The sequence below is a fragment of the Calypte anna genome, chromosome 2, assembly GCF_003957555.1.
Source record: "Calypte anna isolate BGI_N300 chromosome 2, bCalAnn1_v1.p, whole genome shotgun sequence".
In the NCBI taxonomy this organism is placed as follows: domain Eukaryota; kingdom Metazoa; phylum Chordata; class Aves; order Apodiformes; family Trochilidae; genus Calypte; species Calypte anna.
In genome coordinates this window covers 70,302,969-70,319,837 of record NC_044245.1, presented here as the reverse complement: position 1 = coordinate 70,319,837, position 16,869 = coordinate 70,302,969, and the positions used below count along the sequence as shown (strand labels likewise).

General features: G+C 40.7%; 1 protein-coding gene across 2 annotated transcripts in view; it reads left to right on the top strand.

Moving 5' to 3' along the window:
- Positions 1 to 16,869, top strand: part of CDH20 (cadherin 20) — a 36,010-nt gene that overhangs the window by 10,832 nt on the left and 8,309 nt on the right. For both annotated transcript variants that reach the window (XM_008499666.2, XM_030444840.1), the window contains 6 exons: positions 1,705 to 1,872; positions 3,686 to 3,873; positions 8,620 to 8,873; positions 12,343 to 12,479; positions 14,910 to 15,031; positions 16,436 to 16,553. In XM_008499666.2, coding sequence (XP_008497888.1) covers positions 1,705 to 1,872; positions 3,686 to 3,873; positions 8,620 to 8,873; positions 12,343 to 12,479; positions 14,910 to 15,031; positions 16,436 to 16,553 — 987 coding nt within the window. The remainder of the gene's footprint in view (positions 1 to 1,704; positions 1,873 to 3,685; positions 3,874 to 8,619; positions 8,874 to 12,342; positions 12,480 to 14,909; positions 15,032 to 16,435; positions 16,554 to 16,869) is intronic.

Here is a 16,869-nt window from a genome sequence, read left to right as displayed (position 1 = left end):
TCTAAAAAATTCTTGACAAAATACTAAGCATTTTCATATCTTATTTATATTCATGGGACTTGAAGAGCTACAGCACTTCATGGGAGTCGCTTAACTTTGCAGGATGAGACTCTTAAGAACTCCATGTAGCAAAATTAAAATAGCATACTGTGAATTGTTCAGTACTGGTCACTATTTCTTCCCTTCTACATATGGTGATAATTGCCAATGCAATATCTTTTTACTGCTTTTTTATTAAACACATGCATTATCTTTCTGCTAAAAATAAAGCCTACATGCAGATCACTCAAGTTAATAGTGTCCTAATGTGCAAATGCTACATGTTGTGTGGTGCCTGGGCCTGACACATATTTGCCCCACACAGAGTAATGGGTCTCACTGGGAGGACCAGAGCGAGTCCAGAGAAGGGCAACAAAGCTGATGAAGGATCTGGAGAACAAGTCTTATGAGGAGTGGATGACAGAATGGGAGTTGTTCAGTCTGAAGAAAAGGAGTTTGAGGAGAGACCTTATTGCACTCTGCAGCTACCTGAAAGGAGGTTGAAGGGAGAAGTGAGTTGGTCTCCTCTCCCAAGTAACAAGTGATGGAGGAAATGCCCTCAAGTTGTGCCAGGGGAGGTTTAGATTGGATATTTGGAAAACTTTCTTGACTGAAAGGATTGTCAGGCACTAGAATGGGTCTGCCCAGGAGTCACCATCCCTCGAGGTGTTTAAAAGAAATGTAGATGTGGTGCTTAGGGACAAAGTTTACTGGAGGGCTTGGTAGTGTGTTAGGTTAGCAGTAAACCTGATGATCTTAAAGGTGTTTTCCAACCAAAACAATTCTATGATTTTATGCCTGGAAGTCTGACAGCTCCTGAAACACAGGCTGTGTGCCCCCAACCCGGCAGAGAGCCATGGGGAAAGGCAGGACTCAGTGGGGTCAGCCGGGTGAGAAGGAAAGGAGAGTGTTCACCGACAGACCTAACGCCTACGGGAAAAAGAACAGGGAGCATCCCAACCCCGAGGCAGACACCCGGCTGGCTCGGGGGAGGCGAGGTCCGGTACACGGTACCGGAGGCAGCGGCCGCTTCCCCGCAGCCTCGGTAAGAGAAGTGTTGCTGCCACCTGATGTCCTCTTGCAGCAGTGACACTGCTGCCAAGGAAGGGAAGGGTCGCGGGAGCACCTCCCGAAACAGAAGCAACCTGCCCGAACCAGAGGTATGCCCCCAAAATTCCTAGCCCTCAGCGTGGGTCCCGAATGATCCGAGCAAAGCCCGAGGACTTCTGGCAGGTTGTCTCCAGGACTGCATGTGTAGGGAGACTCCAGAAAACTTCTTGATACGTCTTTTTACTAAGGACTTTCACCTTTTGTGCAAAGAAAGGTATTTAGCCTGGGCATGGCCTTCATTCATGGAAGTGCACTCTCATCCCAAGATGTTTTTCCATCTTCCTTGGAAGGCAACATTTGAATTTTGAACAGCCAGCCTGTCCCAGAGCTGATGCATTTTAACTGGGCTTCTTTAAAATTCTCACCTTCTGTTAACCTAAATTTAATTTAGGTTAGCTTTACTCTGCCAGGAAAGGTGCAACTGAATGCGGACTCTGGTCTCATTCTTGACATAGGGAAGACGATGCAGGAACCAGATCACCCCACCTTGTTTGTGCACTCTCTAACACATTTCTTTTGTTCCCAAAACCCTTCTTTCCCCCTTCAATCTCACAGGCTTAATTAGGACAGCTCTAATGAACATGGACAGAGAAGCAAAAGAATATTATGAAGTGATTATCCAGGCCAAGGACATGGGTGGACAGCTGGGAGGATTAGCTGGAACAACCACAGTCAACATCACCCTCTCTGATGTCAATGACAATCCACCCAGATTTCCACAGAGTGAGTACTCACTGCACCAGGAGAGGCAAAAAGGGGTTAGTGAGTTGTACAGCTGCTGTTTGCTGTCATTACAGCCATTTTCAAACTCGGGATAGTGACAATTAGAGATGGACAGAGAAGGAAATCTCCTTCAGAAAATGGCAAAAAGGAGCATTCACCAGCTTGTCTTTCAGAAGAGGTTTCTGACCCCCAAAATAATTCTTTTAAGGGTGGGAAATTAATTTACAGGAAAAGCAAAGATCTTTTGTGTTCCTAGATTGGTCATGGCCAGTGCCTTTGGCTGCTAATTGCTGCCCTGATTCATTTTTCATCCTATCTCCAAAAAGATGTCTGTCAAAGCAGTGACATGTGGCAATGCTGGAAGTTGAAAGATAATTCATTCATCACTCCAGCCAGGCCACTGCAGGGGAGCGTCTGGTAGCTGTGCTGCCAGTGGAGAGTGGGTTCTCATACAGGATGCTCTCCAGGAAAGCTTTAGCTAAAGCTTGGCAACTTACAGTTAAACCCTAAGATATGTAACAGCCACTGTTAGCAGGATGCAAAAATAGGCAACTCCACTCTTATAAATATTGCTACTTTGTATTTACACAAGTGAAACTCAAATCAGGATTTGCAATATTTTGCTCTTTCCTTTTAAAAGCCTTTTACAGCAAATATACCTGCTATATTACTGCTAAAAATTTAAAAGAAATTTTGGGGGTTGATTTTTAAAAAGATCTAGTTCTGTTGATGGTGAAGATCAGTCTCAAGCCATTTTGGCTTTGCCATTTTTTCCCATCTAGCCAAGAAATAAAAACCACTGCAGTTCTTTTTGTTGCTATTCTTTTTCTCCATCTGTTTCTTCATGTTGCACTACTAAGCCAAAGCACTCCGTTAAGATCAGCAAGAAGCATCAGTGTCCACTTTTCTTTTTCTGACAGAGAGGCAGAGATACTCATTGAATGCACCATTGCCAACCTAGTTTTGAAAGTGCCATCAATTGTAATTGCTTGATATCAAACTCTTGATTAAGAAAAATTAGAATATATCAAGCTCCACCCCTGCCCTGTAAAGATCAATAACGGGTTAATGAGTTAACAGAGCAAAGGTGTGAATATGAAGCATGATGGCAGAGAAGTATTTTGTATTTGTATTTTAAAATACAAATGTAAATGACAATACAGATTGTCATTTAAATTATTTTTATTTTTAAAATATGTTTTTAAACTAGAAGCTTTTTCTTTCCCCAGGCTTACTGCTAAGCAAATTAGTGATGCACCAAATGTGCTCAAGACAGGATTTGTAGGGAGAAGTAATATATTTTAATAGGGTAACTGGTAAATTTGGAAGAAACAGGAGCTTCAGAGCTCTCAAAGCCTTCTTCAGGTTTCAAAAGAAGCTTATACAGACCGTGGTGCTCAAAACTTGTGTGTTTATACCTGCTGTACAAGCTGAACTTACAAAAGATTCCTCTGCCATTAATCCTATTTCATATCCTGCTTTATATCAGGCAACAGCACTGGTGTTAATTGCCCTATTTTTCTAGTTGAGGTTCCCATTCCCAGGTATATTGCTGTTTTGAAAAGCACTCACTGAACAAACCTGTTGACATGACAAACAGCTAAATAAACTTTCCCAGGTGATTCAGTCATCCTGTGGCTTTTCAAAGGAAATCACACCACCCCTGAGCACTGGGGAAGGTACCACGGATTCCCTGCAGGCTACGCATTAGTGTGGCCTGTCATGATCTACTGCTGCATGCCCCTGCAGTTTGCAGTTCCTTTTCACAACCTGCTTTTTGCTCCCCTTTCCTTCTCGACTGCTTGTGTGCCAGAGCATTATCAGATGAGTGTGCTGGAGTCTGCTCCCGTCAGCTCCACCGTGGGCCGTGTGGTTGCTAAAGACCTGGATGAAGGCATTAATGCAGAGATGAAATACAGCCTTGTGGATGGAGATGGACTGGATGTCTTTGACATTAACACTGATCCTAACTACCAAGTTGGCATCATAACTGTGAGAAAGGTAGTAAAATCTCCTTTTTGTGGTAATTCATATGGCTAACAGTCCTGGTTACACTGTATGTGTGCAACATTCCCTTACGCCTGTGTAAACTTGATTCCCATTACGTGAAAGTAGCCCCTTTCCTGCTGTAAACCACAATTTCTTTAACATTCATTGCTAAAATATGAAAGCAGACTGCATTCCTAGGAGCAATCTTTAAAAAGTGGGGACAGCATTAGCATAAACATGGTTTTTCCCCACTGAAGGAATGTTCTGATTCACAATTCATCTATTTAAATATTCTCTGTAGCTTAATTATCCTACAATGCAAGAAATTAGATCAATATTTGCATTTGAACTGTACACATTTTTCACTCCAGTGTCCCACAAACAATAACAGAGCATGACTTAGAATTATTTATAAACCAATAAAACCCAGGCAGTTGTTTTTTGTAATTGCTGCTTGAAGATCCATAAATGCTAATTAGGCTAGAAGAAGCTGTCTCAAAAATGGCAGCTGTGAAACTACTAGTACTCCGTACCTCAGGCTATGCAGAAAGGCACAGAGCATTTTGCTTAGGTTCCCTGCTATTGGATATTTATGCTACAATCTTACATAAATGCTAGAAGTTCAGCTCTGTTTCTAGGTTATGAAATTGTAACTGTGTTTCTGCCTAAGCCTATCTACTGTACTCATAAGGAAGTATAGTCCTCATTTAAATAGCCTGGGACTAAATTGTGCACTAAAATGGAACAATACATGAGAGAGATTTGACCCTGCAAGACTCTATGCCCTACAGCCAGGTATTTAGACATGTATTTATGGTTGTCTTTCTCCTACTCTTGTTTATGCACACGAGTCCCTGAAGTTAAACATGTCTGCTGGAATGAAATAGGTGTTGAATGAAAGCTCTAATGTAATTTTTCACTCATTTATTGTTGAAAGAAAATAGTATATTAGGAGTAAATGTTTCAATAAGCTTGTGTTACTATGAATGCAGGTTTACTAGATGTTCATGTATGTCAGGAAGAGGAGTTCTAAAAATGTATGGCATCAATCATACCAGATATGTACTGGCATCAGGTACATACTGTTCAATACAGTTACTGTACGTAAATATTTACGTAATTCTATTGCCTGTAGCTTTCTCTAAAGCCTGTAGCTTATCGCAATGCTGAGATTATCAATAGCCAAACATTAGCAAAGTTGTCCTTCGGATCCACTCAACTGAAAATAAAAATTTAAAAAATCTATTGATGTTGATAGAAAAGGATATAGAGTCAAAGGAAGGAGAATTTCTAAACCCACAAGGAAATCAACGAAATCTTCTTTGAAAGAAAGCATAACTTTCCTTTTGATTTTTCTAGGCAGATTTCCCAAACAAAATAATTAGCACTAGTTCTATCATGGGCATCAAAAAGTTGGAATTTACAGTTACAAATAAGACCACTGCTTGCAGTCTTGTGGCCACTTATCTCGGCCACTAATCCTGCAAAATGTCGAGCACCTCCTGAAGAGTTAACAGCTCCTTCAAAGTTCCTTGTCTGTGAGGCTGATACTCACCCCAGTGGTGACCTCCCCCTTCTCCCATTCCCTCATTTTCACACTGCCTGCAGTGGTCAGGGTGCTGGGTGCCTCAGCCAGCATGGATCCCAAGAGCACTGGGAGCCTTTCTGCCCTCCTGCCCAGTCACTTTATCACAGAAGGTCTTGCTAAATCCCACCTGCATGGTGCACCTCTCAGTGCACCAGACAAATGAAGACAAGGACAAGGAGATGTTTCCATGAGTGCCTCTCCTCTTGGCTGTGATTTCCAGCATTCTCAGTTCACAGGACAAGGCAGCCTGGCAACCTGCTCGCCCTCTCCACAGGACAGGTATTGGAAAGAGGCTTAAATGCACCTGTGGAAGACAAATCTAATGAGAGGTGCAGTGATGCAAAGGCATTGGCACATGAGGGGATCATCAGGGAGAGCCACGGATGATGATGGAGTCCAAGGCAAACTGAGGTGATCTGAATCCAGAAGCATCTAAAATGTGCTGGCCTAGCACACTTGTTTCATTTTTCTCATTTTTCAAACTTGATCATTCTAGGTGATTATGTCTTTTGCTAAGGTAGTTGGGTTTTATAGCTATTAAGTGTTTCTGTGATTTAACTGCTCTTTTTAAAACTCAGCTTTTTAGTGTACATTGCAATGTTCCTCACAGTTTTCTTCACATGAGAAACTATGAAATATAATAGCCTCTTTCTTTGCCTGTGTTTAGGCAGCTTTGCACTGCACATTCTGTGCCAGATGGACAATAAGTGTTGCTTGGTCATGTGAATATATTTTATTGCTATTTTTACAATGCATAAATATGCAATGGGTAGACCATAATGACTGCATTAATGGGTAATATGTTTGCAGACTTAGCTAAATCCTTGCTGGCAACTGCTATGCCTGCAGTAGTCACAGATTTACCAGGTGGAACTAAGGGCAGCAGGAGTAAGTTTCAGATCATCTGTACCTGCTGCCACAGGCTGCACAGCTCATACTGTATCATTGCACAACATCTCCAGTAATACTTGACTGCCACCTCCTTTCAGCACAAGCAAGCCAGTTCCTATTCCAGTCTTCATTCCTCACCCCCATGTACTAAATGCTGAGTGAATCCTAGTTTTTATCATTTCAAGAACTCCAGTCTTTCATCAGGCATCCATAGGCAGAGCCTTCATACTGATAATTTTACTGTCAAAGTGTGAGCTTTTGTACATCACTGGAATGTTTCCACTTCTGAAGAAATAAGGTGCTGTGGCAGTAGACAAGTCCTGAAGCCTTCTCTGTACCCAGAGGGTGTTTTGAGGCCCATATTATATTATTTCTGCCATGCCTGAGCGTGTGAAACTGCTGATGATGTTGCTTAAACACATACATGCCTCATGGATGCAGAATTGCCCAGTTGCACTATTGAGCAGGGCAGAAAAGAGGTGGGCTATGACTGGCCAAGGAGGACTTGACTGCTACAGTAATAATCTTTACACCTTTGCCTTTAAGTTGCTTTGGCATCCCTCTTCTCTATTTTTCTCCCCATCTCCTTTGCCCTTGTCTAGTGGGGCAAAGTTTTAAAAGAAGACTGTCTTTAAAAAGAAAGAGCTGAATAAGAGAAACAAAGGCATTCGATGGGAACAGCAGTGATCTGACTGGAATCTGAATGAGCTGAACCTGCACATGGTAGATCTACACAGGATGTTCAAATCCCTATATATGAATAAAGCCTCATGTTTTGAAAGCCATTCATGGAACAAAAAGCTGTATGTCCCACTGGGCGACCCTGAGATTCAGGCTATTTCTTTCCCAGAACAAAGTTTGTCTTGCTCAGGATATGTGCCAACTAAGGGGATCCTTTTGTGCTAGTTGTCAGCATTACAACTCTCCTGATTATACAAGTAAAAATGTTTTGACCATTTAATCACAGTGGGATTGCTTGCAACTTCTACCTGCAACTTGGGAAGTATGACTGTATCCTCTGTAAGGTGTACTTCATCTGGCGAAATTTTTTGTATGTTTTGAAATGATCCTTCCATGCTGTCATTCTGGTTTGCTAGCTGCTTTTAGTCATCTCCTATCAAGACTGGTAAATTGTATGTTATATATGGAACTCACCATTTAGTTCTAAGGAAGTTTTGAAGAGGCTATATTTTCTCCAGGGATCTGTAAAAAGAAGGGGAAAGAGAGATGAAAAAATTATTTATTGAGAGGTTCAGTGTTGCCATTAATTATTTCTATATCCATGTTCACCAAATAAAGAGTTTTATCTAGATAGGAAATCAAATTCACTCAACTACTAAGAGAGGAAGATGCCCCCCCTTTATCCATTATCTTAGGAAAAAAAAAAAAAAACCCAAGCCATTCCCACTCCCAAATAATACTTTAACACTTGAGTATTTCATAGAAAGTTGAAGGGCTCCTGCAGGAAGAGGTCATGGGTAGCTCATAGTGTTTGATTGATATCAAACTATTCTCTAGGCAGGGAGGAGGTTCAAATCCTAGCTCTAAGCACTCCTGGTCTGTGAACCTGCTTTTAAGACACTTACTGAGGAAGTGAAAAACCCCACTTGTAGGAAGGATGGAGAACTGATACAAACTGGGGCAGAATCCCAGCAGAGAGTCTTATCTGTTCCCTGCTTTCACTGGAGCCCTTTAGCAGCTTGGCCGAGTGCTCTAGAGACAAGACTCCAATCTCCTTAGGAAGAAAATAGGATGCTAATTGGAACTTTTCACCTCATGTGTGAGCATCCTTGTGCCTGACACCGGGACCCATTTTTTTGTATCTTCACCTTATTTCCAGGCGCTCCATACTGTCTTTTTCTGTCTATATTTTCTTCAGGGTGGCATGAAATGCATCGTGTGACTCACGACACAATGGTGGTTTGGCCGCTTTTGTTTTCATTTCCTCAAGAAGGATGAAAGAATACGTATTCTGAGATGATCTGAGAATATTTCCCCTGGCTTTTTCAGTTCAGCTGTCAAATTTAAAAAAAAAAAAAAAAAATTAAGACAGTGCCATTTCTAATACTACTGTCACTCAGAGCTTTGTCTCCATCTGCAAATACTTATTATTGTTACCCCTAATACCTTGAAAATCATATTAAAGCTTTTCTTATATTTAAAAAGTAGCATCATTTCATACTAGAGGTCATCTCTTTAATTCTGAAAATTAAAATTATGTAGCCTAAATCATATGGCTCAGTGTGCCTTATTTTGCTTGGTTGTTTTTTTTTCTTCAGCCTTTAAGTTTTGAGAGCAAAAAAAGCTACACCTTGAAAGTAGAGGGTGCTAACCCCCACCTGGAAATGCGGTTCCTGAACCTGGGTCCATTCCGTGACACCACCACCGTCCACATCACAGTGGAGGATGTAGATGAACCTCCTGTGTTTGAGCCCAGCTTCTATTTCGTGGAAGTGCCTGAGAACGTGGAGATTGGAACCACCATACAGATAATTTCTGCCAAGGACCCAGACGTGACCAACAACTCCATCAGGTCTGTCCTGTCTTTGTGTGTCCCCCCAGGAGCATACAGCTGGTGGGGCAGTGATGGTCCGAAACAGCACGGGTGGGAGGCACAGTTTCTTTCTAGAACATGGTCGTAGTCAGTGGGTTTAGTCAGACCAAAATCTCCCACACCAAGCCACCCTGCTATGACTGCCAAAGCAATGCAGGAGCTCACCCTTGTCTTTTCTGCAGTATGGAGAACATCTGCACCTAGCATTGCAATGAACTGGTCTGGTACCTCCTGCTAGTGTACATTAAAACAAACCCCAGACCCTCATGCCTTTGCTGGCACAAAGCCTGACAGCATCACTGTGAATCTGCTGCCCTACTGGGGGTAAGGTAATCAATTTTCTTCTCCTCTCTCCCCCTTCTGTTTCCAAGCCTGCTTTTGCCAACAGCTCAAATACACAGCTACTTTTGGAGTAGATTGAACGCACAGTAATAAATATTCATGAACCGCTGAATTATATAGTGTCTGGTCAAAGCTGCAAAGCTAGATATTCCCAGAAGGAGTTAAGCAAGGTAAGAGAGTATTTACAACCACGGGAGCTTCCTAGCTGCAACTCAGCAAGGAGCCAAAGGAGCAGATTTGTGTGATTGCAGCACTTTTTTCCATAGTGGCTGCCAAGACAGCCCGGTATATCAGTGCAGACTGGTTTTTCTCTGAGGCCAGCCCACGTACTAATTTTCACCTGCAGAAGCTCCAAATGACTGCCAGTTAATAATCCTAGCAGGCTGGTTGCTTCTTTCATCTTAGAAACACCTTGGGTGACAGTCCAGCGTCTGAATTGTCTGTTTGCAGGATAAGTCCTGGAAAATACAGGAGGGGGTTGAAACACTGAGTATTTGGAGTTTTTCAAGAAAGTGAAATCCATGTGAACAACTCTGTGGGCTTCGGCTAAGAGATCTAAGCAGACACAAAGCCTGTCTTCTTAATGATATTGCTTTCTCTGTTGCTACTCTAATTTTTTTTTCATCTCTGATACCTTACATATACCTCTTTTCTATCTATATTATAGTTTATCATACTTCTCCTGACATTGTCTCAAATTCTTCAGTAAAACTAAGTATTTTGCTATCTGTATCACAATATCATTACCCTAGACTTTTTTTCCACCCACATCCTATTATGCTGATTAATGTCTAGGAGTATCTAAACACTGCAGTGTTAACATACTTAAAACAGTGTAAGCATAATTCTGCAGACTATCAGAGGGTGGACGTGTTCATTGTTATTTTTAATGAGGTTTTTCTTAGCTTTCTTCAGAGTTTTCCAGTGACTTCCCGTGATGAAACAGCAATTCCTAAAGCACAGAATGCATAACCAAAGATGTATTTAAAAAAAACCCAGTCACAAACAAGCACAGGCTCCTTTGTAACTCTTCTCCCTCCACACATCCTTCCTCTTTTTTTCTCTTTTTCTCATTTTCCTACATTCCTTCCTTCCCTCCCTCCCTCCTCCCCCTGTTCTCTTTAGCTCCTTCCTCCTCTAAACTTTGTATGTACAAACACAAACAATTAGGGTAGAGGAAACAAGGGAAGAAAAAAGAATACCGGTTGCAATGGTATTTAAAATGCAAATGTTAGGAATTGGTTCTCCTTGCCTCCTGTGTAGTCTCCTCTGTCCATGCCAACTCTATGCAGTATCAATCTGTTGTAGGCTTGCTCTGTATTCATTTTGCACATGGCAAGGCAAGATAAGAAAACCAAAATCCCAGATACGTATTTTGTTAGACAAGATTAAATCCATCCAAAATCAAAACTGTATCCTGACTCCTAATTTTGTCCTATTTTCAAGTTCACAAAAGCCAGGCCACATGTCAGAAGGGCTCACTAAACACAGGGGAGCTCTCAAATCCTCATTTTTCCAGTGTTCAGTATCTGCACTCCCATACTGTGAAATTCTGATTGCTGGAAATATTCCATGGTTGGTTTTGAGTGAGTCAAGAAAATTACTTAAAGAGTACAGCAGAAACAAGTGTGAAGGAGCAAGTATCATTAACAGTAGAATTTATATGGAGAATCAAGACAAAGACTCCACCTGTGCCTCTTGACTCTGGTGATTAATACCACACTAGTAATTACAAGGCCATATTCAATTTCATATCCTCATTGGCCTTAAACTGTCAGAGAGAAACTCTTTTTATAGCTCTCATACAAGAATAATTATTACAGCAAAATATAGCAACACTCGTACTTCCTAAATAAATAAAATCTCTCATAAACATCTTTATTTAAGAAGAGATGTGAAAGACTGAGAAGGAAAAGAAAGTAAAAAGAAGTAAACCTATAATACCACACTTTTTGATATTTCTGAAAAAAAATGTAAAATAATTTCCCAACATAGCTCATATCACTGTTTAATAGGTGCCCATATTAAGATCAGGCTGGCATGCTTGTTCTGGTGAATGTATTTGTACTGAAAAGAAAAAAAATCATAAGAACAAGCCCTGGTCAGCAGCCATTATGACTAATGCTTAAAATTCCTATCAACCTCAAAGAAAGAACCAAGAAAAATGAGAATAAGTTTGGGATCTGTTCTAGGCTGTGGCATTTACATAGGCATATGTGTGGCTTCTGCCAAAGGATCTCTTACCATGCTGACATAGCCAGCTAGAGACGCAATTCATGCAAAGTGCTTTTAAAAGCAAGGTGATGAATATGAGTGTCTAACACACCCTGCGAAGCAGTCCCTCTGACCGAGTACAGCAGTGACAGCTGTCAATCAGCTGTCTCCCTGCCTGAGCTTTCTGGCTTACAGGTACCAACACACTCCTCTGCTCAAAGGGGTGAGAAGCTTGTTCCCAGCATAAACTGACATGATATTGGACAGGCAGGTTCAGTAATTAAGATGAATCAACCTCACAGAGAGAGCTGTTTTTCTGGCTGCTGCTATGAGAAAGCTGGTCATCATCTCCCTTGCACTGATATGGCTCAATCAGTAGGATGGTCCAGGATGTAGATGAAGTTTACTCCAGGAAGGAGGAGAATACAAAAGCACAACGAAAGGGAACAGTTGTTTCTTGTCAGCCTAGGTGCCCAGAGAATGAGCAAGAATGTAAAGCAATTTTCATCCTGTCTGAACTGTGCCCAAGTAAAGGGCACAATTATTTTTTCTTAGAAAAAAAAATCACACACTTCACTGACAAGTTTTTCTCTGTGAGGTAGGTGTTCTATGCTCATCTGTGCCTTGCTTTGAGGCTTCTTCCTATAAATCTTCCTGTCTTCTAGTTTCATCCAAGTAGTACTCACTGTTAAATGCCATTAGCTACATGAACTTCCAGATTTCAAGCATCTCACTCTGTACCTATACAAATCAATGAAGTACTTTGTATAGGTAGCATACTTACATAGGTTGTGGATCTGCTGTGCAGATTCCCATTGCTGGGGCACTTCATTGGCTGTAACACACAGTTTTTGCATGGGTTGGATAATATTTTTCATATGTACTCTTGCAGATACTCTATTGACAGGAGCAGTGATCCGGGGCGGTTCTTTTATGTTGACATCACATCAGGAGCACTGATGACTGCAAGACCTCTAGACCGGGAAGACATTTCTTGGCACAACATCACTGTGCTGGCCATGGAGCTGAGTAAGGAGAATGCAGACTGTACACAGATCAAAGACATACAGCAGACAAAGCAGGCTGGGAGACCTGAGTTCAGCAATTCACATGCTTCTATGCACTGAGTGGGAAGTCATATTAGCTGAATTACTCTTCTGGCATCAACAAATGAATATTGCATTTTATTTATTTGTTATGCTCCTTTTCACGGGGTGGTGGGAGGAGTAGAGTCTGGCAACTAATTGCAGAGTACTGCTTTTTCAATTTGTTTGTATTCCAGGGGTTTATTTAAAACTCTTCCTGGTATGTTTTTTCAAGGGGTATATATCTTCAGAAGAGCAGGCAAATAAAGCAGATGCTGGAAAGGCTGCACAGCTGTCAGGGCTGCCAGTCCTACCTGGCAGGATTGTGTTGTGCAAGGACTGGTTGGCAGCAATGATCCTACACTACTAGGTCACTAGTTGAAATCTTCTCTCGTTCAGCAGTAAGTAAATGTCATCACCATCTGCTTGCTGCTTAAATAATTTGGGACAAAGTGCCTTGAGATCTTCTAGTGTGCTGAAGGCATCCTGCTTTGAGGTTTACAGTGAGCTAAGACTCATCTCAGGATTCACACCTGACAGGTATTTACCAAAGCTATGAGAAGGAAGAGATGCTGATCATTTCATAGTGTCAATATCAGAAGTTTAGCTGAGTTTTAAATACTAACAGATCTGAGTTTCATAGAGGAGCTTGGGATAGAAATAAAATAATATATTCACCCAATCCTCGCCTGAAATCTCTTCAACCCACATAGGTTTTGTTCAAGCTCTCAGTTCATCTGCTGGGGGTCAGCATCTTTTTCAGAAGCTTGCTGCCAATAACTGAGTCATTCCTCATGTCTCAGAGACTTCCTTGCACATCCAGGCTGTACCAGAGATATGGGTTAGTTTGAGAGAAAAAAAGTTTCAAGAAGTTCACCAAAAATGCAATCAGCCAACTTGAAGTTAGCAGAGGGACTATTTCATCTCACCTCCATCTATTTTGATGATAGTTTTCTTTTCAGCCACCACTGGACATTGCAGTACCATGTAAATCCACATACACACCTGTGGGTACATCTAAGTCTGTAAAATCTGTCCCTGTATAAGCACTCAAGGGTGAGAGCCTTATGAAGGCACATCTTGCTTTGACTCATCCTCCATGAGTCCTCTGACAGTTTTGCCCAGTATCTGTGCAGCACAATATTTAAATTTAGTGAACAGTTTAAAAAATGTCATAGTTGTGCATTCCTGACTAAAGGTCCTAGTTCCAAAAGTTAGAGTAATACCACTAAGAGCATAAATGTAGACATCAATTTGCTCCAATGACAGGTGTGCTAGCAAGATATGTATGGAATATGTGGGAAACTGAAGGATTAAATTATAAATCAGGAAGAAACAATATATGTTTATAGGTATATAGGTGTATATAAATGATACGTTGTGACATATGTTATGGGTACAGTACATACAACTTTAAAAAAATTAGTTTCAAAAGTTCTGTTGTTTATCTGAACATATTGGGGTTTTGCTATGAAGGTAGATATACTTGGAAATAAATGCACAGAGTGGTATAACTAAAAAGAAGATGAGAACACTAATTTTCAAGAATCTTCTGCATTTTTGCACTTTTTCTGTCCTCTTAATAATGAATTTATTTATTTTTCCTGCTTAGAGTTTTGTTTTATCATTAAATAGGGAAAAATATGTCCTAGTGAAGAAAAAAAGAGGAAGAAAAAATTATTCTGTGGCCACTTAGTTTGGAAACTGTGAAGATATGTGAAATGATGTCTGGATTTACTAGCAAAGGGAGCTAATGAACCAGTGGGACAGAAATATCACAAATGATGCCATGCAGAATGTAAAATTTTCATTGCAATTTTAAGCTTCAGTGAAAGCTTTTCTGTACAATTTCATGTGTTATTACATTTTAAACCCCCTTGTACAAAGCATTAAATTCTTGATACTATTTTTGAGTTCAGGGAACATAAATTCTGAGCAAAAACATATCTGAACTGCAGAATTAAGACTCTCAACAAGCTCTAAGTAAAAAGCACATCCTTAGGAGCCCCTTCCTATTCATGCCATCAGCACCGAGCCTCAATACAGAGCACTGCACAAAGAACAATAAAAAAAGCCCTATAAGGCATTGTCTAAAATTTCTGTTATTCAAATAATGCTATTGGACTGAGCCAGGATGAAGCCTTTCAAGGAATTTGTTTGAAAAATCTGTGGTTAGGTGGAGAGCCAGGGTAGGAAAAACATAATTTGCAACTTTGTTCTGAGTCACACAACCCACAAATGACCACAGTTCCAAAGGGGAAAACGTGACATAACAGGAGTCAGTAGTGAAAAAGCTGCTTTACCTCTCAAGCAGAGTAAGGACCAGCCCTTTCTTGTACATTGCTTCTCTTTATGTTGTTCCCTCTCCTTCCAGACAACCCGTCGCAGGTGGGCAGCGTCTCTGTGACAGTGAAAGTCCTGGATGTGAATGACAATGCACCAGAGTTTGCAAGGTTTTATGAAGCTTTTGTGTGTGAAAATGCCAAAGCAGGACAGGTGAGAAACGGGAACAAGCAGGCAGCTGCTGTGTCCTGTAGCAGCAACAAAGAGAGGAGAAGTGTTACAAGAAATGCTGTGAAGTCCAGCTCACATATAAAAGTAAAACGAGGCTAACTTTTAAGAGACCCTATTTATAAGAGATTTAGGTACCCCTGGACTTACAGGAGCTGGACATAACTTATTACATCAGCTCCAAATGGGTGACAAACTGAATCTGTTCTGCAGGGAACTGGAGATAGATGAGAGCTTTAGAGAACCCCAGACTTCCAGCACTGCACATATTAAACCAGCACCTCCAAGAAAGCCGTGATGCCTCTTTGCTCTTCTTCCTTCTAAAACCTCATCTAAGCCCTTGAACAAGGTCTGCCTGTGTCCAAACAGACACAAGTTCCCCCTCACTCAAGATGGTGTAAGCTCTACTGCTGATTGCTTGTGGGGAGGTGACCTGGAGCTTCACAGCTATTTCACACCATTAATTTATGGAGCTGCTTAATAATATAGCGAATACAAATCATTGTCTAGTCTTCTTCCTGGTTTTGAAGGATGAGTGGTCTAATTAATAAGCTTTCCACAAAATGCATACTAATTTAGACTTCTTCTTCCAGTGGAGAAAGCCAAATTCTGTTAGCACATTTTGAAAAGTTCTGAAATAATATTAAAGTGTTGAATAAGACTTAATGTATTGGTCATTTGAATTATTTTTTAATAAAAAAATAACTTCTGAATGCAAAAACCCAGATGAAGACTTAGTCTTTGTCTAAAAAGATGTCAGAATGTTGATTCAGAAAGAGATATAGCTCACTGTGCTTCAAGCTTTTAAACCTACATTACCAAACCTGTACAAGGGAGGTCATAAATCTCTTTCTGGATTTAGCATTGTCTTAGTTGTTTCCCATGGTGTTATTTAATGAATATGTGGAGTGTCTGCACAGTTTCCTTTCCCTTTCCCCTTTCCCCTTTCCCCTTTCCTTTCCTTTCCTTTCCTTTCCTTTCCTTTTCCCTTTTCTATACACTATCAGGGGAATAATTTAATGATTTAAAATTAGGAGTTATAAGATAATCAACCTGAAGTCTTTTTCTATCTGCAAAATGAAGCTGACAATAAATATGGGTTTTCTTACAAACTCTGTAATGCCCAATGCATCTTGTAAACACCCTGGACACTCCGAAGAAAAAGTGTCTGTTATTTGAACCAAACTAACTATTTCCTCCATTGTTTAAAAGTGATTTGATGAGCACAGAAAAATAAATTAAGCTTGCAAGCTTATGAGTCTCTTCTTGATTTATCTATCGTACCTCAGCAAGACAGTTTTATTCAAATGTTCCAGTTACCTATACTAATTATGTTATGTTATATTATTTGATTCTCACCTGTTCCTGCTTTGTTCTTGTATTCTGTAGCTGATCCAGACAGTGAGTGCCATCGACAGGGATGACCCACAGGACGGTCAGCACTTCTACTACAGCCTGGCTCCGGAGGCAGCCAACAACCCCAACTTTACTCTAAGGGACAATCAAGGTAATCACAGTGGACACAGACAGTTAGCTACTCTAATTTCTAATGCCTGAGTTGGACTTGAGAGTCTGTGACTTACAGTATGTGATAAGACTGCTATTTCAAATAATACTAAGTGACACCTGCTCCTTAAAAGCAATGATAAAATGACATACTTCATAATACTCTTGAAGGTTATATTATATTTTCTTCTCTATAAATATTCTCTAGCAATAGGACTCATCTTCTTCTTTGAGGAAATGTGCCAGTATTTTGTGCATATTCAGGTCTTGTGGTCAGGCTGCAGGCATCTCAGATCACTGGAGTGGAAATTGCATCC